The following is a 27780-nucleotide window of genomic DNA, read 5'->3' as shown; positions in this document are numbered from 1 at the left end:
GATAAATAATAATAGTGCCCGTGCATTGGTCTGAGCTGGAATCTGCAAACATTTATTCAAAGGAGAAGACAAGGTAATAAGGGCTCTTTGTTAGATCAAAAATAATGCATATGAGAGCCACTCAACATTTTCATCGTGGTCTTCTCCTCTTGAACCCCAAAGAAAAGAAAAGAATTTCAAAGAAACACACTGAAATATTTTTGGAGTTTTTGTTTTTGTGAAGGAAGTAAAACAAGAACAAGAAAAACTATTTACACGGGAAAGCTCCCAACAAGCAAAAGAAGAACGAGAAATCTTTTGGGTTTTCTTTTAATATTACTACTAAGCATGCATAGAAACTAACTAACCACAAGTAAAAAAAATTTGGTTTTTCCTAAGGTTAATCAAACACACAAGAAGAAAGCAGAAAAAGAAAGTAAACTAACATGGATATTACAATGAAAAAGTATGAGCACCGACAACTAGAATGAGTGTGTGAACATGAATATAATGTCAGTGAGAAATACGTACTCCCCTCTAGTTGGTCTACGGCCACTTGCATGGTGGATATCCAAAGTTGTAGTTGGGGTTGTATTGAGATGCATCAGCTACTGCCTGAAGGGTTGCAACATGGAGGCAAGCAGCCTCCGCTATTCTCTCATACTCGTCTGCCTCCTCTCTAGTTATAAAATATCGACCCTTCGTCTGAAAGTTAAAGAAAGGAGGAGCAGGAAGAGTAACAAGGACGGCACACCGTCTATCAACGATTAGTAGGTACTGGAGGACCTGTTCGTTCCTCTTAAGAAACTAGTGGTGTACCATAGCCTCATAATCCAGAAAAGCAGGTGGCAACTCAATATCATAACTTCTAATAGGTACATTCAAACAGTTAGCTAAACGAGTTGCATAAATCCCACCAAATAAATCTCCATCTTTAGAATTAAGGTGTAACCTCCTAGCAATAATGGCCCCCAGATTATATCGTTTATCACCTAACACCGCACACTTGAGGATACTAAGATCTGGGACGCAAACATGGAAAAGCTCATGTTTACCATTAATACACCTACCGATAAAGAGAGCAAAATAATGTATGGCAGGAAAGTGAATGCTCCCTACGGTTGCTTGTGTGATATTTCTAGTTTCTCCAACAGTGATACTAGCAAGGGAATCATTATATTCAGATTTGTGAGGCTCACTAAGACTACCCCATTGCGGAATTTTACATGCATAACAAAAGTTTTCTAGGTCCATGGTATAAGATTCATCATAAAGATCAAATAGGACAGTATGAGTATTGCGCTTGGATGAAAACTCAAACATCCGCACGAAGGAATCGGTGAGATAATAATACTGTAAGCATTGGTCCGATAAGAAATCCTCGAGACCGACATTTTATATGTACGCATAGAATTCATCCTTGAAACCTACACGATCCATGAATTCATCTGACGGCCATTCACACGGCTTCACTAGAGCTTCCCTTGGCGGTTCAAGGTCCTCTCACGAATCGCAGGCCTGGGTCCTTGCTTCCTTGAAGAACCACCTTGGTACATTTTCCTAGACATTTTTCTTCCTCTGAAAAATTTCTAAATTTTTTAGTGACTCAAAATAAAAGTGAACCAAACTCAACAAGATTAATAGCAACTACTCCTACAAGTGCCTAGAGGCTATATCATGCATCAAAACTACTTTGGACCATATAAATTTGACATGCATGCTCAAGAACAGGGTCACCAAAGCAGCAAAAATTTACAATAAATAAAGCACTAGAACAAAAACTAATTGTACCATTGGAGGAGTCACATACCGAATATCAATTCCCCAAAGCAGTTTTGTGAATGGAGCTTTTAGCAAGGAGATCGAAAATGGCACCAAAAAGAGCAAGAACACGGGTTTGAGCTATGGAATGATTTTTTCTGGAGGAAGAGGAGGAGGATGGGTGCTGGACTAAGTGGAGGGGGGCCACGTGGGGCGCGCCCCAGGGGGGTGGGCGCGGCCTCTGCCCTTGTGGCCAATTGGTGAGGCCCCTAGTGTGTTCTTTGCACCATCAATTCTTAAATATTATATAAAAAACATATCAAATTTTCAGGGCATTTAGAGAACTTTTATTTTCAGGACATTTTTTATTGCATGGATAATTCAGAAAGCAAACAGGAAATACAATTTTTGCTTTATTTAAACTAAATAACAGAAAGTAAAAGATGGGTACACAGAGTTGTGCCTTCTAAATTCATCCATCTCATGCTCATCAAAAGGAATCAATTAACAAGGTTGATCAAGTCTTGTTAACAAACTTCTTCCGAATGACATGAAACCTGAGAATTTTTGAATAACACTAGGTTACCTCAACGGGGATATGCATATCCCCAACAATAAGAATATCATATTTCTTTTTGGCAGTAGGAAGCGGAAATTCAAAACCTCCAACAGTAATAGTTGAAATTTTTCCAATAGAATTGATACTATGAACTTGAGGTTGTTTCTTTGGAAAGTATACCGTATGCTCATTACCATTAACATGAAAAGTGACATTTCCTTTGTTGCAATCAATAACAACCCCTGCAGTATCCAAAAAGGGTCTACCAAGGATAATCGACATACTATCATCCTCGGGAATATCAAGAATAACAAAGTCCGTTAAGATAGTAACGTTTGCAACCACAACAGGCACATCCTCACAAATACCGATGGGTATAGCAATTGATTTATCAGCCATTTGCAAAGAAATTTCAGTAGGTGTCAACTTATTCAAATCAAGTCTACGATACAAAGAGAAAGGCATAACACTAACACCGGCTTCAAGATCACATAAAGCAGTTTTAACATCGTTTCTTTTAATGGAGCATGGTATAGTTGGTACTCCGGGATATGCAAGTTTCTTTGGTATTCCACCCTTAAAAGTATAATTAGCAAGCATGGTGGAAATCCCAGCTTTCGATATCTTTCTTTTATTAGTAACAATTTCTTTCATATACTTAGCATAAGGAGGCATTTTAAGCATATCGGTGAAACGCATACGCAAAAAGATAGGTCTAATCAATTCAGCAAAGCGCTCAAAATCCTCATCATCCTTTTTCTTGGATGGCTTAGGAGGAAAGGGCATGGGTGTCGGTTCTATATCTGGCGTATCCCGTAGTAGGGGTCCTAAGCTAGGCGTCTTGGAGCGATGGTAACATGGACACCGGATTTTACCCAGGTTCGGGCTCTCTCGAAGAGATAATACCCTACATCCTGCTTTTGATTGTATTGATATGGGTGTAGTACAGAGTACATGCATCTACCATGAGATTGCTCTAATGAATATTAGATTGTCTATTGACTAGCATGGCCTCCGTTTATATATGCACCGTAGGCCTAGGGTTTAGAGGAGTCCACGTCTTGTGGGCCAAGTATTGTGGAATCCTCCTTGTATTCGGCATGGGCTGCCCGAAGTGGCCCATTAGTGATCCGTCATGGGGGTCCTCGTCCCGACCCAACTGGTCGGGAGATGACATGGTGCGCACCCCCTAGTCCGGGACTCCCTCGGTAGCCCCCTTGAACCAGTGCCCCCTTGAACTGATCTTCAAGTTGTGGACGCTCCTCGGTTCTTCTGAACTATTCTTCGTCTTCGGCCGTCGGTCTTGAAAACTGATTCAACAAATCTTTCCATCTCCAATCTGGAGGATCGCCGAAGTGTATCCGAAGTCTTCACTCGTCGGGTATCCGAAGAGTTCATACGTTAGGCATCTGAGGAGCCCCCCTTTAAGTTATCAGCTTTCATTAATGCCTTGTAATATTTACGCCACACCTCAGGTATTTTTTTTCTCGTGGGGCGATATCCTCTTGCATCCGAGCTCCAACGCCGAACTACATCCGAGGTGTATTTTTATAACCGAAGTCCAATGTTGTTCGACATCCAAGGTGTCATAGACTACCTTGGTCATGAAAAGTTCGGAGGACTTCAGCCGAGCTTAATGCCGAAAACATCCTCGGTGAAGCCAGCCACTCACATCCGAGTTCTATGCCAAGCTGCTTCCAAAGTGTGTGATTTATTCTCTGCCGAGATGTATAGTCAGTATCCCTCAAGGTGTGTGTCGGTCTAAAACCCGAGCTGCACCTGATGGATGACATAAGACCGTTGATCCCAGTAGCCCCTGAGACTCAGGTCAATTTGTGAAATCGGCATGAGGATCAAATCCTAGCTCGACAGCATACTTCAGAACACAAAAACGGTGTGCACAGACCTCGAGACTCAAGTTGGGTGCGGCCGACAAACCCGAGGATTGTAATCTCCCCGGAAACTGTATTGCACTTAAATTTTCTACATTGAATTGTAAATGCAGTAGCCCCTGAGACTTGGGTTGGGCAACATGGCCGACCCTAGGATAGTATCTCCTCGGGAACTAGCTTCAACCGTCGTGTATGTTTTGACAACGCCGAACCATAGTTCGGAAAAGAGTTTCCGAGCAAGACCACCACGCTGAACACCTCAACCGAGAGGATGTCCAGCTTCTTGAAAGGAAAACATAAAATAGGTCAAAGATGTTATATGCTCGAAAGACCAAAAAACTTATGTGAAAACTTTACGTCTCAATCGAATCAGGTTTTTGGTGCCAATGCGAAATTGGTCTTATAATTGTGCTTCTGTCATGCTTTAACATGACACATCCGATCTCTAGACATCAAGTGGGTCAGCCTTCAGCTTCAACCTCCCTATCCTGAAGGCAGAGTGTTTCTCAAGCCACTTTAACGAACTAAGCACGAGCGGCTTTAAAGAGAAACCAGGCAATCCGGCTGTTTGACCATGCACTCGAGTCGAGAAAGGAGTGGTAGAAAAAGACTTTGCAATGACTAGGAAGAAAACATTTATTATAAAATGGCTCATATAAATTTAAGAGCCCCTAAGTGATTTGGGTAAAAGAATTTTATGTATAATGATTGCGTGTACCAAAGTACTTATATCATATGTGTGTTCACCCGAACTTTAAACGCGTCTTAACCGACCGTCAGCTTCTCCCTCTTCGGTCAAGGGCCGAAAATTGTTATGTACTCCACCTGTCGAGAATATCGACGGTGTTTCTGATAACCAGGCAAGCAGGCCATAAGGCTGCAACAGACAAAGCGCGCTCAGGGAACTTCTGCTATGTTACTGATGAAGTGTAAGAAGCATCTTCGAAGAAAATAGTCCCCCCACTGATACCTTTCTTTAGTTGCTCATTGTTATTATGAGACTTGTGCAATAAATTTTTTGTACTCATGAGTTCTGTTGTGTGCCGACCATGATTGAAAACAATAAGAGCGCTAGCTTTCGACTTCACCCAGTCTGAGGTCCGATCTCGGATGACCCGACCGTGACAATCGCAGAGGTGCTCCCTTTACTCCCTAACCAAACAATCCGGAACGTAGGGGTAAACACACGAGCAAGGCAACCCAGCTTGTGGAACACTTAAGTCAACATGGTGCATATTGTGGCGTAATACACGAACAAGGAACGAAGCCATACAAGTATAATCATATGCAAGAGGAAAGGCTTCATAAAGGAAGCCCTCAAGTAAACGGGGTATTTGAATTTGTGTGTCACAAACAAAATTTTGACAAGGAAGTTTTTCACAAACAACTTTTTGCCAAAAAAGTATAATGCTTGGTCGAACCGAACAAAATTTAAAACTGAAAGTTTTTGAGCATGAAAGCGACTTAGCTGGTTAATGTGCTCAGTGTTGATGACGTGATCTGGGCTTGTGGCAGGACGAAGACGCCCATTGATCTCTGACAGATCCGACAAGGTTCGCAGTCCTCGGCATGGCCGAGGTCCCAGCCCGAGGTGTCCAAGGTGTCCGAGCAAGGAGTTCAGCACTCCGGAGTAGTGACACGGCTCGGCCGATGTGGTAAGGCAAAGCCCCCAGTCTAGCCGAGCTGGCGGAGTAGGTCGGCAAGGTGACCGCGTGACACAGTCGAAATCGACAGCGGACCGAAATGTAACCGACCGCAATAAATCTGCACGAAAAAAACCACGCAGACCAGCAAAAAAGAAAAAGAAATTTCTATTGAAAGTAGTATACAACATGTGTAATTAGGAGAAATACAACCTGATTCGTAGTGTAGTGAGAGGACATTAAAATCCGAAGTGAGCAATTGGCACCGCTTTTGCATGAAGATCAAGCGGACCTCAAAATCTGAACTGAAGGCGGTACAACATACCGCGGTTGGATGCTGACGAGCAGCACCAGTACCGAATCCCATCCTCACGTGGAATGGCCTCTGCGCAGTCTACTCGGATGGGTTGCCAGACAGATCGCCTCCTTTTTTTAAATTAAATTAGAGGAGGAAACAACTGAAAAGTGCGCGTAAGGTGGATGGACTAGCCAAAAGTGCAGCCTTGTTCAACCTTTATAATTAAATGGTAAATAATAAAATAAAAGGAAAGATAGATGGAATCTTCCCTGTATGGTGCCATCGATCTGGATCGCCATCGACTAGTCCTCCTGTAGTGCATGATCCTCTGAAGGATCGAGGTCCCAGCCCCCAAGCCGGTCCTGAGGTGGCGGAGCGAAGAGCTCGACACTCCGAAGTGGCGACATAGCACGGCCAATGTGGTGAGGTGGAACCCCTAGTTCGACCGAGGCGACGGAGCAGGCTGGCAGTGTGATGCTAAAGTCCCCGGCGTGGGTTAATGAAGTGATGATGAAGAGATGGAAAAGCCCCCTGTCCAGCCAAGGTGACGCGGTAGGTCGGTAAGGCGACGATGGAAACCCTACGTCAGTGCATTGGTACACCAAGGTGACAGCGCTGCCCGGCCCGAATCATTTACCTGTGCACAGAAAATAGTGCAAGTCGGAGATAATACTAATAATAATAATAATAATAATTCATTGCATAATCAATAATTTATGCAAAGTGAGTAATAAAAGAAATATGGCCTGTTGGAGGGACGATGATGCCAGTTTGCCGAGATGGTGAGACAGACCAGCCGAAGTTGGTTCACCCGTGCACATAAAATAGTGCGGAACAAAAGGGATAACATGTAATGGTAATAATAATATACCTTTTTAAAAAATCTTCTACTTAATTAACTTAAGCAAAGTAAATAACTAAATAGAAATGGCCTGAGCGCCGAGGTCGGCCTGGCGGAGTGGCTGTGCGGAAATGTTGGCACAGGGACATACGCGGAGATGTCGACACAGGGACGTGCGCAGAGGCGACACCGTTGGCACGGCGTGATCCAAACTTGTTGTGCGGAGATGTCAGGTGCCGTGGTTGTCGGTCTGCCATGATGATGGGACAGCGGACCAGCACGGCTTGTTGCGGGAGCAACAATGTCTTTGCGGCAATATCCGGATAGATGAACTCTATTCTCGGATGCATCTGTTTAAATCGGCTCGAAGGAAACTGTTCAGATCGAAGCTGGCCGGACCACCACGTTGATGGACCGAATTTTAGACTGGTCGCTTAAAGGTCTGCATAGAAAAAATCGTGCAAACCAGCATAACAATATTCGGTGTGAAAATTTATATAATACAGGCAACTGGAAAAATATAACTTGATGTTTCAGTTCGGAGGAGCGAGGCGTAGAAATCCGAGTTCATAAGGCTGGAGATGAACAAACTAGCACCACCGCTAGTTTCCATTAACTTTGAGCTCTCCACGACGTTTTGGTGCTTTGCGTGAAGCAACACCACTTGGTCTCCACGATAGCTAATACTTTTTTTAGGATGATTCTACCACCACCTCAACGTGATGTGGCAGCCCTGGTAATAGTATTATTGTGCATAAAGGACAAATAATTAACAAAAAGCAAACATTGCCTAAATTAAATAGTAAAGAAAAGACAAAAAGGATCAGGTCTCCCTGTGTTTTGTCGGCGATCTGAACTCTTGTTGGCCCCGATGCATCGTTCTGTACGGGCAGCACTAGCACCGGCTGGAATACCACAGGTTGGACTGTTTTCTTTTTACAGCGGGTCCCATTAGATGTTGTCAATGTACGGGTTCAGCCCTAATGTAGCAGCCTGGACATGCGTTGCGCTAGGAGTTCGGTTGCCAGGCCTCCCGCCGCCGCCATGCAGATCTCTTGATAGTCTGTACGCGCAAAGTTGAACCTGATCCCGCGGACACCTCGGCCCCTCTACTATGGTTAGATCGTGCGGAAAAATCACCGCCGCCGGCGAGACCGAAACCGATCTGTAACAATATAGCAAGACAGTAGAAACACTTCACGAAGAAATTGCTTTATTCCATATGGATTTAATTGAGAAAATATCACCTGATAATCCATCGATCCATAATGATCACCCAACAGGCTCTTAATGAAAGCACCAATGTCGGTTCTATATCGGGCGTATCTCGTAGTAGGGGTCCTAAGCTAGGTGTCTTGGAGCGATGGTAACATGGACATAGGATTTTACCCAGGTTCGGGCTCTCTCGAAGAGATAATACCCTACATCCTGCTTTTGATTGTATTGATATGGGTGTAGTACAGAGTACATGTATCTACCACGAGATTGTTCTAATGAATATTAGATTGTCTATTGACTAGCCTAGACTCGGTTTATATATGCACCGTAGGTCTAGGGTTTAAAGGAGTCCACGTCTTGTGCACCAAGTCTTGTGGAATCCTCCTTGTATTCGGCATGGGCTGCCCGAAGTGGCCCATTAGTGATCTGTCATGGGGGTCCTCGTCCCGACTCAACTGGTCGGGTGATGACGTGGTGAGCACCCCCTAGTCCGGACTCCCTCAATGGGTTTGTGAATCCATGGTTCTCATTCTTTACCATCTTTCCTAGCAACAAAGTCTTTCTTATCATAACGTTGATTCTTTGTTTGTGGGTTATCAAGATCAACAGCAGGTTCAATCTCTACATGATTATCATTACTAGGTTGAGCATCAACATGAACATCATTACTAACATTATCACTAGGTTCATGTTCATTACCAGATTGTGTCTCAGCATCAGAAATAGAAATATCATTGGGATTCTCGGGTGTGTCTATAGCAAGTTCACTAGCATGCAAAGTCCTATCAGTTTTCTTTTTCTTTTTAGTACGAGGACTAGGTTCATCAGTATTAGTTCTCTGAGAATCCTTCTCAATTCTCTTAGGATGGCCTTCAGGATACAAAGGTTCCTAGGTCATCTTACCATTTCTAGTCATAACCCTAACAACATTATCATTGTTCTTATTATTCAACTCATTAAGCAAATCATCTTGGGCCTTAAGTACTTGTTCTACTTGAGTTCTAACCATGGAAGCATGTTTACTGATAAGCTTAAGATCATTAACAGTTCTACTCATATAATCACCCAAATGGTCAAGCATGTAAGCATTACTTTTCAATTGTCTATTAACATAAGCATTGAAGTTCTCTTGTTTAATAATAAAATTATCAAACTCATCTAAGCATTGTCTAGCAGACTTATAATGAGGAATATCACCTTCATCAAATCTACGGGGAGAGTTTACCTCTACTACCTGTGTCGGGTTATCGAGACCATGTATTTCTTCAATAGGTGGTAGATTCTTAACATCTTCAGCTTTAATACCTTTTTCTTTTATAAATTTCTTTGCCTATTGCATATCTTCAGGACTAAGAAATAGAATACCCCTTTTCTTCAGAGTTGGCTTCGGAGTTGGGTCAGGAAGTGTCCAATCATTTTCATTAATCAATATATTATTCAATAGCAATTCAGCTTGCACAACAGTTCTTTCCCTGAAAACACAACTAGCACAACTATCCAGGTGGTCTCTGGAAGCATCGGTTAGTCCATTATAAAAGATATCAAGTATTTATTTTTTCTTGAGAGGATGATCAGGCAAGGCATTAAGTAATCGGAGAAGCCTCCCCCAAGCTTGTGGGAGACTCTCTTATTCAATTTGCACAAAATTAAATATTTCCTTTAAGTCATCTTGTTTCTTATGAGCGGGGAAATATTTTGCAGAGAAGTAATAAATCATATCCTAGGGACTACGCACACAGCTAGGAGCAAGAGAATTAAACCATATCTTAGCATCACCCTTTAATGAGAAAGGAAACAATTTAAGGATATAGTAATAGCAAAAATTTTCCTCATGAACAAATAGGGTGGCTATATCATTTAATTTAGTAAGATGTGCCACAACAGTTTTAGATTCATAACCATGAAAAGGATCAGATTCAACCAAAGTAATTAACTCAGGATCAATAGAGAATTCATAATCCTTATCAGTAACAAAGATAGGTGAAGTAGCAAAAGCGGGATCATATTTCATTCTAGCATTCAAGGATTTTTCTTTCAGCTTAGCTAATAATTTCTTAAGATCCTCTATCATTGCAAGCAAAGAACTCTCTAGCAGTTTCTTCATCCATAACATAACCCTCAGGAACAACAGGCAATTCATATCTAGGGGGAGAATCATAATCATCATTTTCAATAATATCATCAGTTTCAGTAATTTCATTCTCTCTAACCCTAGCAAGTTGTTCATCAAGAAATTCACCTAGTGGCACAGTATCATCAAGCACAGAATCGGTTTCATCATAAGCATAATGCATAGGATTATGATCCCCGGCAACATATATAAATCCCAAGTGACTCAGAGAATAGAGAAATGCTCCCCGACAACGGCGCCAGAAAAAGGTCTTGATAACCCACAAGTATAGGGGATCGCAACAGTTTTCGAGGCTAGAGTATTCAACCCAAATTTATTCATTCGACACAAGGGGAGCCAAAGAATATTGTTGAGTATTATCAGCTGAGTTGTCAATTCAACCACACCTGAAAGACTTAATATCTGTAGCAAAGTAGTATGGAAGTAACGGTGACGGTGGTAAAAGTAATAGTAGCAGTTTCGTAGCAATTGTAACAGTGGCAATGAAAAAGTAACTAATCAAAGATCAATATGTGAAAAGCTCATAGGCAATGGATCCATGATAGATAATTATGTCGGATGGCATTCATCATGCAATAGTTATAACATAGGTGACATAGAACTAGCTCTAGTTCATCAATATAATGTAGGCATGTATTTCGAATATAGTCATACGTGCTTATGGAAAAGAACATGCATGACATCTTTTGTCCTACCCTCCCGTGGCAGCGGGGTCCTATTGGAAAGTAAGGGATATTAAGGCCTCCTTTTAATAGAGGACCGGACCAAAGCATTAGCACTTAGTGAATACATGAACTCCTCAAACTAAGGTCATCACCAGGAGTGGTCCCGACTATTGTCACTCCGGGGTTGCCCGATCATAACACGTAGTAGGTGACTATAACTTGCAATATCGGATCAAGAACACAAATATATTCATGAAAACATAATAGGTTCAGATCCGAAATCATGGCACTCAGGCCCTAGTGACAAGCATTAAGAATAGCAAAGTCATAGCAACATCAATCTTAGAACATAGTGGATACTAGGGATCAAACCCTAACAAAACTAACTCGATTACATGGTAAATCTCATCCAACCCATCATGGTCCAGCAAGCCTACGATGGAATTACTCATGAACGGCGGTGAGCATCATGAAATTGGTGATGGAGGATGGTTGATGATGACGATGGCGGCGGATTCCCCTCTCCGGAGCCCAAAACGGACTCTAGATCTGCCCTCCCATGGAAGAATAGGGCTTGGTAGAGGCTCTGTATCGTAAAACATGATGAATCCTTCTCTCCGATTTTTTCTCTCCCCGAAAGTGAATATATGGAGTTGGAGTTGAGGTCGGTGGAGGTCCAGGGGGCCCAAAAGTTCGGAGGGCACGCCCCCACCCTTGTGGCTAGGGTGTGGGCCCCTGGTGCTGATTCTTTCGTGAATATTTTTTATTAATTCCAAAATTTATCTCTGTGAAGTTTCAGGTCATTCCGAGATCTTTTTTTCTACAAAAAATAACACTGGAAATTTTGCTGAAAACAGCGTCAGTCCGAGTTAGTTCCATTAAGTTAGAGTCCAAAACAAGGGCAAACGAGTTTGGAAAAGTAGATATGTTGGAGACGTATAACACCACCATCACTAGGTCATCATCACCCACCACCATCGCTTGCCCATCGTCAGCCACCACCATCGCTTGCCAATCGTCAGCCACCACCACCGCGAGGTCATCGTCAGACAAAATAGGCTACACCTCCTCATCCCCACTCTGCTCCTCTTCTTCCCCACCCCGTCCCTCCTCATCCTGGTTGCTTCTTTTGCTGTAGCCAGAGTTGCTGCTGCTTTTGTTGTAGCCAGAGTCGCTGCTGCTCCCATTGCCTGACCAAATGCAACAAAGTTTTTTTAACAATCGGTGTGAGACAAAGTCAAATGGAGTGGAAGAAGAGGCAGAGCGTACTGGCACCATCGTCATCCTGGTAGAGCATGTGGCACATAGTCGTGTTGAACACCTTCACGGTGAGCATGGCGTTGCTGTCGTACCTGAGGACAAGGAAGTACCTGTGCCGCAGGTTGCAGGCACGGACGAACTACTCCCAGCCATGACACAGGTACATGTGGCAGTTGGTGTCGAACACCACCTCCACGTCCCACAACCTGCGAAGCCCACTGTCGGCCTATCGCAGCTTCACATTCTGTGGCCGACGGTCATCCAGCATCTTCATAAAAGTGTCAGGTAGCCTCTGCAGCGTGGGTCAATCAGTGATGTAGAAAACAATAGAATTATGATAAAGAGATGGGTGAAGGGGAGATCTCTCCTTTTATATACCTGCCTGCTGGAGGAATTGTCAAGTATGATCGTGAAGAACTCGAAACCTTCTAAGTCAGACTCCGGCATGGCAGAGCGCAACCGGCGGTGGAGGCCTCCCACCATCTCTGATAAGCAGCAGAAGAGACCAATTACTACCCTTGCAACATTATCATACAACATTATAGCAGCAGAAGTTTTGAGTAGAAGAGAATCAACTACACCAAGTTATCATTTCACGTTCAAAAATCAATGCACTTGTGGACATTTATGATGGCAAGAACTATAATTCAAAAATCAAAGCAAGATAAACAAGCACTTAGTTAGATGTGTTTGCCAGGGCCTCAATTTGGAATACTACGATAAATGGCAATGGCCTCAATTTGCTACTACCCTATCTTGGCAATGAGTAGAAGAAGAACATCAACATCAACTTCAACAACACCCTTAGAATAACATCAACATCATAAGCACCCTTGAATAGTAGTAAGAAAACATGGACATTTATGATGGCAAAAACATCAACAACACTCTGTTTTCTACTTCTACTCATTCCAGGGCCTCAAAAGTAGATAAGAAACCTAATCTATCTACTTTACCTAATTTGAACCATATCATATTTTGCTACTACCTACTTCCCTTTTGTCAGATCTCTGTTTAAAGTATGAAGCAAGTACTAAACCTAGGACTCTAGTTTTAAAGGATGCACCAAGTACTGAACCTAGTTTTAAAGCATGGTTCACTTCATAAAATAGAAAGGGAAACAATTAGTACAGAGCATAGTAATCTAACAAAGTACCCTAATCAATATTGCATCCACCTAAAACTGAACCTAAGACTGAACCCAACACTTAAGAACTGAACCTAAGACTGAAGAAATTGAAAAATAGAGCATAGTAATCTAACAAAGTACCCTAATCAATATTGCATCCACCAAGAACAATATGCCTAATACTAGAACAACTAGAACAATATTGCCCGGCTTACTCCCTCGCTCGAGACAAGTTACGAGAATAAGGTAGATTATCTGGAATGGTGATTGACGAAGAACATGAAAACAACGATGTCACAACTAAACCAAACCACACTAAAGAGGGGTTATGGCCGACTTATTATATCCGTCGCATCTCCAGCGCCAGCGGCAGCGCCAACTACACTTGGTTTAGTTGCGACAACTATGGAAATAAGCTTCTCCCAGCAAAGTATACTTTCGTTCTTCTTTTCTTCTTTTTCTGTTTTCTTTCTTCTTCTTCTTCTTCTTTTTTCTATGTTTTCTCCTCCTAGTCCTTTTAGGTCTTCTTTCATTCTTTTCTTTTCTTGTTCTTGGGCTTATCTAACTAAGTAATTAACCTAAAAAACTAACTAACTAATTAACCTAAAAAATAACTAACTAACTAATTAACCTATGTACAGTAGGGTAAAACAAGTAACTAATTAACCAAAAAAACTAACTAACTAACTAACTAATTAACCTAAATCAAAAAACAGCAACAAAAAAGACAGAAAAAGGAAAAAGAAGCCTCACCAGGGGGCGGAGCGGCGCCGGGCGGCGGGGGGTGGAGCGGCGACGGGCGGCGGGGTGCCGGGACGTCGGGGCGTCGGGGGCACGGAGCGGAGCGCTGGGTGGCGGGGGGGCGAAGCGGTGATGGGCGGCGGGGCACCGGGGCGGCAGGCGGCCTGAGCGGCGGGGCGCTGGGGGGTCGGGGCGCGGGGCGATGGGGTCGGGGGCGTCGGGGTGGTGTTGGTCGGGGGCGGCGGGGGGTCGGGGGCGTCGGGGGTGGTGTTGGGCGGGGGCGGCGGGGTCGGTGGGGGTCGGGGACGGCTGGGCCGGTGGGCACGAGGGCGGAACGGGTGAGGTGAGGGAGAGAGAGGGGGTGGGGCGCGGGGCCAACCGTTTTTAGTTAGGTTTAATTTCTTTGTCGTCTACTAGCAGACGACAAAGAGTGTAGCTAGTGGGGTGGGGCCAGGGGGAAATATGCGTTAGGTTGGCTATTCTCTTTACTGTCTGCTCGCGGATGGCAAAGAAGCTTTGCCATCTGCTAGCAGACGGCAAAGAAAGTGGCCGTTAGGTGGTTCTCGTTAGTGGGCCACCCTCTCTCTTTGCCATCTACTAGCAGACGACAAAGCTTCTATGTCGTCTGCTAGCAGACGGCAAAGAACTGGTTGACGGCAAACATGGTCTTTGCCATCAACTTTTTCTTTGTCGTTAGCTTTTTTTAAGCTGATGGCAAAGACCTTCTTTGCTGTCAGCTAGCAGACGGCAAAGTGCTGGCCGACGGCAAAGATCCTGAGTCCAGTGGTGTAAGAGAAAATTGAGTGTAGTACGAACTTGTGATGGTGAAGAATAAAAGCGACAGACTGCGTAATAAAGGTTGTCATCACAAGGGGCAATACAATGTGACGTTCTTTTGCACTAAGGGGTTGAGCATACAAACAAATAAGCGCATGGTAACCTCTGCTTCCCTTTGCGAAGGGCCTGTCTTTTACTTTTATGTATTTACATTTATGCAAAGAGTCAAAGTTTTCTCTCTATTACTTTTTATTTTTCTTCTTTGGCAAGCATCATGTGGTGAGGAAAGATCTAGGCACATATGTCTAGCTGAATATGGGTAGCATGAGTTATTATTGTTGACATCACCCTTGAGGTGAATTCGTTGGGAGGCGAAACTATAAGCCCCTATTTTTTTATGTGTTTGGTTGAAACGTTTTGCTCATGTGTATGCGATGAGTGTTAGCAATCATAGAAGACTAAATGATGGTTGAGTATGTGGACTTGCCTAAAGGCTCCTGTACGTGACCCTTCCTGAAAAGATGATGAATTGTAGTTGCAAAGTTGACTGAGAACATAGTTTGTTTGTCTCTAATAGAGTTTATGCTTCATACTTCGATGGTGTCATGAATTGTCACTTATTTATGAAAAGTTTATGATAGAAGTTCTATGATAAAAGTCTTATGTTTAAGTTTTTTGCAGTTATAATAATCAACATGATGCTCCTATGTCCGTATTTTGTTTTTATCGACACCTCTCTCTCTCTCTAAGCTTGTGGACATGTTTTTCGATTTCGGTTTTCGCTTGAGGACAAGCGTGGTCTAAGCTTGGGGGAGTTGATACGTCCATTTTGCATCATTTTTTCCTACTGTTATTTATGCATAATAATGCTTTTTGGAGTAACTCTAATGCTTTTTCTCTCATAATTTGCAAGGTACACACAAAGAGGGAGAATTCCGGCAGTTGGAAATCTGGACCTGGAAAAGCTACGTCGGGCTACCTATTCTGCACAACTCCAAACAAGTTGAAACTTTACGGAGAATTTTTATGGAATATATGAAGAACATTGGAGCAAATAATTATCAGAGGGGGCCCACCAGGTGGGCACAACCCACCTGGGCGCGCCAGGGAGCCCATGCGCGCCCTGGTGGGCTGCGCTCACCCAGGCCCACCTCCGGTTTCCATCTTTTGCTATATAAGTCATTTTGACCTAGAAAAAAAATAAGAAGAGGACTTTCGGGATGGAGCGTCGTCGTCTCGAGGTGGAACTTGGGCAGGAGCACTTTTGCCCTCCGGCCGAGCGATTCCACCGGGGAAACTTCCCTCCCGGAGGGGGAAATCATTATCATCACCCACAACTCTCCCATCTTGGGGAGGGAAATATCCATCAACATCTTCAACAACACCATCTCATCTCAAACTCTAGTTCATCTCTTGTGTTCAATCTTGTTACCAGAACTATAGATTGGTGCTTGTGGGTGACTAGTAGTGTTGATTACATCTTGTAGTTGATTACTATATGGTTTATTTGGTGGAATATTATATGTTCAGATCCATTATGCTATTGAATACCCCTCTGATCTTGAGCATATTTATCACTTGTGAGTAGTTAGTTTTGTTCTTGAGGTCACGAGAGAAATCATGTTGCAAGTAATCATGTGAACTTGATATGTGTTCAATATTTTGATAGTATGTATGTTGTGATTCCCTTAGTGGTGTCATGTGAACGTCGACTACATGAAACTTCATCATATTTGGGTCTAAGGGAATGCATTGTGGAGTAGTTATTAGATGATGGGTTGCGAGAGTGACAGAAGTTTAAACCCTAGTTTATGCGCTATTCCGTAAGAGGCCGATTGGATCCAAAAGTTTAATGCTATGATTAGGATTTATCCTTAATACTTTTCTCGTAGTTGTGGATGCTTGCGAGGGGGTTAATCATAAGTATGAGGTTTGTTCAAGTAAGAACAACACCTAAGCACCGGTCCACCCACATATCAAATTATCAAAGTAGCGATCACAAATCGAATCAACATGATGAAAGTGACTAGATAAACTTCCCGTGTACCCTCAAGAACGCTTTGCTTATTATAAGAGACCGTTTTGGCATGTCCTTTTCCTCAAAAGGATTGGACTACCTTGCTACACTTTCGTTACTATTATCATTACTTGATCGTTATAACATATCTTGCTATTAAACTACTCTATTACTTACAATTTCAGCACTTGCAGACATTACCTTACTGAAAACCACTTGTCATTTCCTTCTGCTCCTCGTTGGGTTCGACACTCTTACTTATCGAAAAGAGCTACAATTGATCATCTATACTTGTGGGTCATCAATCACCAAGGATAAGAAATAACAAAGCATTTTTCCTCGCCTAATGCAGGGTCATGGCTAGTCAAGGGTCATCAGCTCCTTCCCACCTACTACGGCCGCTGCAACCTTGGGCGAAAATGTGGTCAGAGACGACACAAGGGAAGCTACTCCCATCTCTACATCCTTCCTCCTCTCAGTCAGCCATGGCTCTCCACCACCAGTCACGGGAGAGTTGGCCAGTTGGGGCACAAAATCTTGGCATAAAGCTCCTGACCATCCTCTTCCCTATCGTTCCTCTACCTCCCTTCCTCTTCTCAACCAGCCATGGCTCTTGGCAAGTTTCCTCGAGCTGCAAGCCGTGGAGGAGCATTCCATCGGCTGCATTAGCTAAGCCTCCAGATCTGGACGCCAACATCATCGGTCCCATCTCCTACCCTACGAGCCACCAACATTCAGTCCACCCCAGAGAGAGAGAGAGAGAGAGAGAGATGTACCTTAGTACCTGTAGGTCCAGACCTGCAGATTAGACCGGAACTAGAACAATGAACAGAGGGAGAAGGCTCCAGCTGGCGTCCAACCGATTGATGCGCAAGGAAGTTGAGCCAGGGATGGAGGCAGCGAAGGTCGGCCCACCGTTGTTCGTCCTTCTGCTGCCTCTGCGAGCTCATGGCTCCAGCCCCTGCTGCCGGGGATGCTTATCCTCCGCACGTCCCTGCCTCCAGCGAGAGAGGACGAGGGCATGGGCGTCGAGGTAATGATGGAGGCGACGAGCAGGAAGAGGGAAGGCGGCGGAGTGGGAGAGGAGAGGAAGGAGTGGGAGGAGAGAAGGCTGAGGGGGCGCGGGCTCTAGATGAGAAGGGTTGGGGGCTAGAGTTTGACGCTTTGCCGAGGAGGGAGGAAGGGGTGCGGCGTGCAAGGCGAGGGGCTTTCCAGGCCACGACTTGCCTGATGCTTCCGCAAACCACGCGGCACACAGGGAGTGGGTGCACTCGCACCTTGAAAGGGCTGACCCAGCCATGACAGATGCTGCAAGAGCCCACCAGACATTGGGCCATGCAAAACTACCACGCGGTCAAAACAAGCACCATAGCTACCAGCAAACATACAACGACACACACGAAGTCAACGATCAGATTGCAAAATCCAAGGGTAGAAAACACATGACACCTGGGGTTTGCAAGAAAACGAGTTGCCCAGCCACATTATATGCTAGAATGAATACAAGTAGTATGCTTGAGAATGTACATCTTTTAAAAAAATCACTGGTTCCTACTCGTTACGTCTCATAATATAAGAGCGTTTATACCATCTGTAAAAATATTTCGAGTATATTTTAATAAAAAAAATCGAATAAGACAGCACCTCCTTGCACGTCCCACCTGACGTCCCTCTCCTCCTCCACTCCCTCTCAGGCCCCCATTCCGCTTTGGACGGTCTAAAAATTTCTCTCCGGCCACCTTCTCTCTCCTCCCAACGACTCCTTCGGCAATGCCGCCGCGGCGCGCGCGCGCGCGCGCCCGCCGGCGCTGCTAGATCCTTGCACGATCCACGCCGCAGCCGGGAGCCCTTGAACCTGCGCAGCGAGACGACCAATGCACGAGCGCGCCCGGCCAGGGCGCGGGAGACGACCGTGCGCGTGCCGCGTGTCACCGATGCCGCCCCCCGGCGAAGACCCCGACGCGGCACCCTCGTGCAGCAGCTCCGACACCAGCGAGCCGCAGGACCAGCAGCGCTCGGAGCGGGCGCTCTCCAACGGAGATCTCTACCTGGGCCAGTGGCGCGGGGGCGTGCCACACGGCGACGGCAAGTACCTGTGGGTGGATGGCTGCATGTACGAGGGTGAGTGGCGCCGCGGCAAGGCCACCGGACGCGGGAGGTTCTCTTGGCCGTCGGGAGCCACCTACGAGGGCGAGTTCTTGGACGGGTTCATGCACGGCGCGGGAACCTACGTGGGCGCCGCGGGGGACAGCTACCGCGGCGCGTGGGCCAAGAACCTCGAGCACGGCGCCGGCGAGAAGCGATACGCCAACGGCGACTGCTACGACGGCGAGTGGCGGGCGGGGCTTCCGGACGGGTGTGGCCGCTACACCTGGCGCGATGGCACCGAGTACGCCGGCGGCTGGCGCGCGGGGCTCATCCACGGCCGCGGCGCCCTGGTCTGGGCGAACGGCAACCGCTACGATGGCGGCTGGGAGGGCGGCCGGCCGCGCGGACAGGGCACGTTCCGGTGGTCGGACGGCAGCCTGTACGTCGGGTTCTGGGGCCGGGAGGCCCCCGGCGGCGCCCTGCACCAGAAGGGCGTGTACTACCCATCCCCGGGGGCGGCAGGCGAGACGAGGACGCGCGACCCGAGGGAGGTGTTCGCGAGGGAGCTGCCGGAGTGTGTGCGCTCTGGCACGGAAAGCCAGTCGGCGCTACCGTCGCTGAGGTCTCTAAAATGGCTGGCGCGGTCGGTCAGTGGGCGCGGGAGCTCGTCGTCGGGCCGGAGCAATCTTTCGGGTGGGAGTAATTGGGGTTCAGATGGAGACGTCAAGTGCGAGCTTGCTGACGACTGGAAGCGTCGTAACAGTACGAGGGAGGGTAGGGGACTGCTGCCTCTCACTTCGCCGGCGCCAGCGCCACAAGTAGCCAAGGGTGCACCACTGCGGGTGTCGAAGCGGCAGGGGGAGACCATTGCCAAGGGGCACAAGAACTACGAGCTCATGCTCAACTTGCAGCTGGGCATCAGGTGCATTTCTTTCCCCTGATTAGTACACCTTGAATTCTTGATCTTCTGTGAATTTCAGAAACTGGTGGAGGTGTTTTTTTTTTTGAGAGAGAGAGATTTGGAATTTCAATTAGACATCGCCATGGACTAGAAGGGTTATGCGCGCTTTGCTGCGCAGTTCGTGTTGTTGTGTTTCTTAAAAAAATCACACTGTTTCAAAATATAAGGTGTGTTACTTTAAAAAGAATATCATATCTTTTATGTTTTATCAAATTTGTAGAGAAATATATCAGAATTCATAATATCAAATCGGTATTTTTGGATTAGGCTGTGTTTGATAACAAAGTACTGCAATAACCAAAGTATTCAAAAACCGCAGTATTTTATCCTGTTGGCATAAGATACCACAGTATTGGCATATCAAACTATTTTAGAGTATTGATAATACAGCGACTTGTTTGGCAGTGCCGTATGCAGCGTTGTAAAATGGGTTTTAAGTTAGCGCCTAGCTAGACGTTGCATGCATAAATTGAACGGTGCTGCATGGCCATACACAAGGCTTGTAGCTTACCATGGAGAACGTTCCGCAACACGACATAGCCGACGACACACAACGAGACTGTTTGGCCTTCTGCTGTGTCACCGTTGAGTCATGGTGGTGCACCGTCGTGTCTACAGCTTGCTGCGAGCCGTCTCCAATAGTGACTCCTCGTGCATTGTCGTCCCGCCACGCGCCGGTGCTTCTCTGCATACTGCAGCCCCTCCGTCATAACTGCGTTCCGTGGCTTCAGGGTGCCGACATTGGCATTCGTCGTCATGCCAGCCACGGAGCGGCACGGTGTCCACGGGCATAGTCTACGGCAAGGTACGTATCACGTAGGTAGCCCATGGGGTGCTACCCCTGCATGCATAAGTGCACTTGTGGCTAAATCATGCGTGCTGAACTGGATTAGTCCCTCGTGCTAGCTTCTATTGTAGCCCTGTAGGTGAAAACAGGCAGCCTGCGGCAAGAGGCGGGAGGATGAAGATCAGCGTATTCACTGTTATTTTTCCTTTGTTGTCTCTTGATTTATCCGTGGCCGCCGAAGGTGAAGATCTCCAGGGACTACAGGGCGGAGACGGCTTGCACCGTGGAAGAAAATAACAACAGCCGTTTCTTTTGCGTGCTCTGTTTTAAAAAAGAGAGGTCTGAGGTTCTTTTTATTAGACAAAGAAAATCCTACGGTTTTGAGAATAACGCAACATTAATACCGCAGTTTTTCTGGGTAGCCAAACACCTCACGGTAATTAAAACTGTAGTATTTTAGAAAACTACAGTATTGTCAGAAAACTTTAAAAATACTTTGCTATCAAACAGGGCCTTAGTCATGAAATGAAATTCCATACTTTTTTGTTTAATACTGTGAATGTCGATATTATTGCTCTAAAGTTGGTCAAAGTTAAAGAAACTTGATTTTCTAAAAAACTAATACCCCTTATATTTTATAACTGATGGAATATTTAGTTTGGCGGGCGGGGGAGATGATAGAGTGTGTTTTATTTTTATTTATAATACGGTGTTTTGATGGGCCTTTCGTGTTGTGATTATGTGTTATCCCCTAACCAACCTATATTTATGTAGGAAAATTTATGTGTTGTTGATTGCATCTACTATATTGATGCTAGAATATCATATGGTGGCACTTCTTTTTTTCTAGATGGTGGGAGAGTGTGCGGGATCGATATGTTTTTATAGTTCGGTTGTTGCTGATTAATTTAAAAAATTATTGGCCCAGTAAAAATAGTAAACCAAACTAAAATTGAATACCCCAATTGAATGAAAGATCTTCAAATTTTGTGTACATAATGAATTAATAGAATTAAAAATGAGAGCTTAAGGAATTGTTGACCCGGTTGAAATGGGATGACCCAATTCTAAAATGAATACCTTAGTTAATTGTGAGGCATTAAAAATTAGAAAATATAGTGTGTGGTATAAAAAAATTAAATGATGGAGCTTCGAGAAATTGTTGACCCGGTCAAAATCGGGTGACCCAATTCTAATTAGAGACCTCGATTGAACGTGAGCTCTTTAAAACTAGGAAGCTTAGTGTTATAGAGGATATATAAAAAGAATTGAATGGGAGAACTTTGAGAAATTATTGACCCCGTTAAAATTGGGTGACCCAATTCTAATTAGAGACCTCAATTGAACGTGGGCTCTTTAAAAATAGGAAGCTTAGTGTTATAGATGATATATAAAAAGAATTGAATGGAAGAACTTTGAGAAATCGTTGACCCAGTCAAAATAGGGTGACACAATTTTAATTGAAGACCTTTTTTTAGGGGATTTTAATTGAAGACTTTAATTGATTATGAGGCCTTAAAATTAGTGAGCTTAATACCATTGATCTGGTCAAAATCGAGCTGAACCAATTGTAAACTGTAAACATCAATTAATTGTGAGGCGTTAAAAATCAAGGATCATAATGTATAGTATAAAAGAATTGAATGGGAGAGCTTTGAAAAATTGTTGACTCAATCAAAATCAAATAATCCAATCTTAACTGAAGACCTTAATTAAATGTGGGTTCTTCAAAATTAAGGAGCCTAGTGTTATAGAGAATTGTCAGAGGATCTGCATTGAGATTGCTCGTTTAACTGTTTATTATGTTTTTGCTAAACATGAACACCAACAATGTTCCATTCTATCGGAGAGAACTGAAGCATATACATGCACATTATAATGTTCATAGCAAGTAATGTAAGCCTATTTTTTTCCTTTTCATACATACATTGAAAGCACAAAATATCAAACAGATATCAATTTTTTCGATAAAGGATGTATTTTATTGGCTCAAAATGAGCATCAAGAAGATACAAACACAATAAACCCATATTCGGTCTCTGCATAGTTAGGATACACACAACCAATATGAATACACACAAATAAAACGCCGGCAAAATAGCAAAGTCATATGAGACCAAAGCTATGTGTAGGCGAGGAAAGATGACAAAGCTATTAGATCCATGATCGAAAAACTACAACAATAACCATATTCGCACCAACCATCTCATGACACCAAACGAACGACGAGGTTCTTCAACAGCAACGCCTTCAAGAAGGGAACGACGCTCATCGTCGCCGTCATCGGATCCAAACATTCAAGGTCAGATCTAAGTTTTCACCCTGAAGAAACAGTCTAAGCATATCCGAGCAATGCCTTCAACAAGATAGCGACATAAAAATATCGCCATTGCCAGGTTTAACCAACTCGGGTCAGACTTAGGTTTTCACCCCGGAGCTCGAGCCTGGGTGCTCGAGTGGCACCGCCATCGACGTCCCTTATGTGTTGTGACCACCACTTTCTCGTGACCCCAGCTACATGTGCATTCGCCGCCGCTGTACAACCATCTCTCTGTGTCAAGTCATTGTCGATAGTTTACATCTCACAACTGAAGTCAACCACCTGGTATGAAGAGAGGAATTCTCATGAAAACCTTTCGGTAATCACCACAATCTGCATCGAGGCTACCATCTCAGGCCGGAGTTGTCACCAGGACCAACCACCTACTTCCTTCGTTTCAAAATAGATGACTCAACATTATACTAACTTTAGTATAAAATATGGTCTTATAAAGACTTATAAGTCCCATGAACCAAACAGATAGGGACTTTTTAGAAACTTGAGACTTATAAATTGAGACTAAAAAAGTCTTAAAACTTATGAACCAAACCGGACCTAAGTATAAAATTGGATCATCTATTTTAAAACAGAGAAAGTACAATGAAGCACCCATCGCTGATTATCACTTCGCCCGGAGAGAGCTCAGCTCATACCCGTCAAGTAGCCACCGCAAGATCAAGAGCACACAGCCGCAAATCAGCGCCATGCCTCCCGACCGATAGATCTTCGTGAAGGACGGAGTCCACCACAAGGACCAGCAGGGCCTCCATGCACAACACCTCATTGGATTCCCTGATGTCACACCACAATTTGGAGGAGCAGGATTGTCGCCCAACCAGAGAAGGAGATGGCTGGATATGGCGTCGCCAGGCTAGATCAGAGGCTCCAGATCCACGCCGGCCATGGCAGTCAAGCCAAGGGATTACCCCGTCGAGCCCGGCCCAGTTGCCGCAGACAACCTGCGCGCCAGTACGAGCTTGCGCGGCGGCCGCTGCTAGGGCCGCTCGGTGTGGGTAAGGCGGTGCAGCAATTCATAGCTTTGATGTGCAGACTCAATGCTCACGTGCCTGCGAGCTAGAAGGAGCAGGCCCTGCCGCCACCGCGCTCGCCGGCAGCGGTGGCGGCAAGGAGTGGAAGACGAGGGAAGACCGGCGGCGAGGACGGGGACGCCCCGGTGCCGCCCAGGAGCGACACGGGAGCGAGATCCTATTTTCTCGGCCTATAACAACTGTAGTCTGTATTCCATAAACCCAAGAAGTCTTGCACTTTTTGAAGATATAAAAATTAATTTTGTTTACTTCTTCAACGAAAAATGATGCTTATAAGGATTACCAATGAACTATTACAAACTTGGTGTCCATAAAAAAATGGACCATGCACATTTGAAAATGTCTCCTTTTAACTGGCGAGTATTGAATAGATCAGAAAATGGTACTTGTTGTTACCCCAGGGGCTGTTAGGCCACCCGCAGTAGCATGTATATTTTCTTACATTACCCAATTTACTTAGAAATCAGGATTTATTTTTTATTTTCAAGTCTTGTATATGTAATTTTTGTAGTATAAACTCGATGAATTCCAAGTTCTTTTTTTGGAGAGAGAATTTATTTTCATACGTTTGATGAATGTCTTTGTGAACTTATATGTTACAATTTCTTAATATCTGAATATGCTATCTTGGGGATAGGCATGCAGTAGGAAGGCAAGGTCAGGTTATACTAGATCTGAAATCATCAGCTTTTGACCCAAAGGAAAAGGTATGGACAAAATTCCCCCCAGAAGGCTCGAAATATACCCCTCCACACAATTCTAGCGATTTCAAATGGAAAGATTACTGCCCAAAGGTGTTCCGGTTGGTCATCAATCCCAAGATAAAGATTTTCCTATCTTATGACCATATTATGGTATTGTACTCATCAACATATGCACACATATTTGTTCTGAACTAATTCACAGGACATTGCGCAAGCTGTTCAAGGTCGATCCAGCTGACTATATGCTATCTCTGTGCGGAGATGATGCTCTACGTGAGCTCTCGTCCCCTGGTAAGAGTGGAAGCTTCTTTTACTTGACAAACGATGATCGATACATGATAAAGACAATGAAGAAATCTGAAGTAAAGGTTTGTCCTCCTTTTCTGTCTTCGCCTGAATGTTAAATTTTGTTCTGAACTTATGGATTATTTGTTACCTTACAGATGCTTCTGAAGATGCTTCATGCTTATTACAATCATGTCCGTGCATTTGAGAATACCCTAGTGGCAAAGTTTTTTGGCCTACACTGTGTGAAGTTGGCTGGAGCAAACCAGAAGAAGGTTAGAAAGTATATACTTGTTTTTTTTTTGCGCAAACACACACAAAATGTGCACCATTTGTATTAGAAGAAAGAGTGAAATGCCAAAATAGCACCTATATAAGGGTTTTCATTCTGTCCTCACGCTGTAATTACTCCTATTTATGAATCTACTGTTGTCAAGTATAATATCAATCCTGACGGTCTGCTTGATGCTGTACTACCACCCAGGTTCGTTTTGTCATAATGGGGAACCTGTTCTGCTCCGATCACACTATTCATAGGAGATTTGATCTGAAAGGATCATCTCTTGGCCGGACTACTGACAAGCCACAGGCAGAGATTGATGAGTATACAACTCTGAAAGATCTTGATCTTAATTTTATCTTTCGGTTGCAAAAACAATGGTTTGAAGAGTTCCGAAGGTGCGAACATTTTATGCCTAATTTTTGTATTGTGTTTTGTGAATGACCTAGGTACCAAATGCTAACCAATGATATTGGAACCCTATGTACTAATCTAGTTCTTACATACTTTGAAGCAGGCAAGTGGACAAAGACTGTGAGTTTCTGGAGCAGGAGAAGATTATGGATTACAGTCTCTTGGTGGGTGTACATTTTAGAGGTAAGAGAGAGATACTTAAGGCACTTTGTAAAAATACAAAATGCTGACTTGATTCTTTACTTTGGTTAAAGGTGCCATTGACATCGATGGTGACAAACCTGCCACACCCCGCGTTTCAAGATGGGACAGGAATCACTTTCTTTCTGATCCAAACAGGTAAATAGACACTAAATTATGTTCTCTTGCCTAATACTACAGTCCTAGTTATAATTGCTTTTGCTCTTTCTAAATAATGTAGCTGGTAAGTATGTAGTTCTTGAGCCAGCTCACCATTGAGATGATTCATGTTTCAGCTTCATTGTGGTACAAATTTTGACATGGAAAGGTTTTAGGTATCCATCTATTTTAAACGACAAAATTGACATTAATTTCTATAGCCAGGATGTTCATTCTTCTGACTAGAAAGTATTTGAGGTTCATTTAGTAATATTTCCTATTGTGTCTTTTCTTGGTAATGATATTTCTAAGGTTAATGCGTATACCACATATAGTTTCTGATGGTGTAAAATTCTCCAGTGTGTCAATCCAGTCATATGGTCCCCATTGTTACCTAGTATTAAACATTTTTTTGTTTAGAACCTTCCTATCTTGTACATGTTTTCATATTCACCAGATTTACCGTGGATTCACATGCTTAGTTCACACTTTTGAGTACTAGTGGTACTAAACAATTTGTCAAATCTAATGAAAGATCAGTTTAGGCTATCACCTTATGTTTAGGATTGTCCTGATGCCATTTCCCCCTGGAAGATGTATCTGATGAAGGTATTTTAATATCTTTAGCTCTTGTAACAATAAACATAATTGATATTATTTGGTTGGACAGGTGGTGTAAGATTAAACTGGGGGCGAATATGCTGTCAAGAGCTGAACTGACAGTCCGAAAGAACGACAGTGATGTTATTGGAGAGCCAACTGGGGAATACTGTGATGTTATATTGTATTTTGGAATAATAGACATACTTCAAGACTACGATATAGGCAAAAAGATTGAGCATGCATACAAATCTTTCCAATATGACTCGACATCCATTTCAGCGGTAGATCCAAGACAGTACTCCAGGCGCTTTAAAGATTTCATATACAAAGCATTCCAAGAAGACAGGGTAGACATCTAAAAGCATATAGACACCTTCTCCAGCAGCTGATATAATTTTGAAAGCGAAGATCAACTTTTCTGGGCCAAAGATCAAGCTGAGCAAGCATGTCATGTGCAAATTTGTTCCTTGTTGGTTGCCTTCAGCAGCTTCCGTAGAAGACATCAGGATGAGCGAGTTGCTGGAGAACCTACTGATTCTTTGCCTTCCAGGAATTGGATTAGCTTTCATGTAATATATGAGTAGCTACGTACATAACACACGGAGTTCACTCACTAATATTTACAGGAGTAGATGTAACTTACAGATTCAAATCACACATAGAAGCATGTGACCACAAGTGTACAGGCCAGTCAGGGGTTGCAAATGCTCTTTTGCCTGAGGATACCAATGTCACCATTCTTGAAAGTTAACTGTATTGAAAGTCTGAAACCTTTGGCATACCGAGACAAAATTCATTTATTGTTGATTTTAGGCTACACCATCAAGCTAATATGGATTCCAAATCCATAGCGATTAATCAACTCATTTTTGGTATCCCCTCGTCTTAAATTCTTAAATAAAATGCATGGGTCCTGAATATTTTCTTTACTACTACCTTTGGATGCACTGGAAAGCAAAGGTATGTTCATGATGGTGGTGTTTCTGACTATGAGATATAAGGAGAATAATGTGAATTCCGAGTGGAATATAATCTGGTG

At 43.9% G+C, this 27780-nt stretch overlaps 1 protein-coding gene across 1 annotated transcript; it reads left to right on the top strand.

Annotated features, from left to right (window-relative positions):
• Positions 1-18603: 18603 nt before the first annotated feature.
• On the top strand, positions 18604-27567 carry LOC125551695 (phosphatidylinositol 4-phosphate 5-kinase 6). Its single transcript, XM_048714985.2, has 8 exons — positions 18604-19921; positions 24754-24918; positions 25023-25188; positions 25264-25380; positions 25590-25783; positions 25903-25982; positions 26054-26138; positions 26809-27567. Exons 1-8 carry the CDS (start codon positions 18786-18788, stop codon positions 27098-27100), a joined length of 2235 nt encoding a protein of 744 aa, XP_048570942.1. The 5' UTR covers positions 18604-18785; the 3' UTR covers positions 27101-27567.
• The last annotated feature ends 213 nt before the right edge of the window (positions 27568-27780 follow it).

Source organism: Triticum urartu, chromosome 4A, assembly GCF_056163025.1.
Source record: "Triticum urartu cultivar PI428250 chromosome 4A, HENAU_Tu73, whole genome shotgun sequence".
Taxonomy (NCBI): domain Eukaryota; kingdom Viridiplantae; phylum Streptophyta; class Magnoliopsida; order Poales; family Poaceae; genus Triticum; species Triticum urartu.
The sequence above is the reverse complement of the archived record's forward strand: the minus strand, read 5'-3'. Positions and strand labels throughout refer to the sequence as shown.

Bases quoted from the DNA above. Each gene is read 5' to 3' on its own strand.
- LOC125551695 (XM_048714985.2), top strand. From the start codon at position 18,786: ATGCACGAGCGCGCCCGGCCAGGGCGCGGGAGACGACCGTGCGCGTGC. The intron at 25,189-25,263 runs GTTTGTCCTCCT...GTTACCTTACAG, and splicing joins TGAAGAAATCTGAAGTAAAG to ATGCTTCTGAAGATGCTTCA. The intron at 25,381-25,589 runs GTTAGAAAGTAT...ACTACCACCCAG, and splicing joins CTGGAGCAAACCAGAAGAAG to GTTCGTTTTGTCATAATGGG.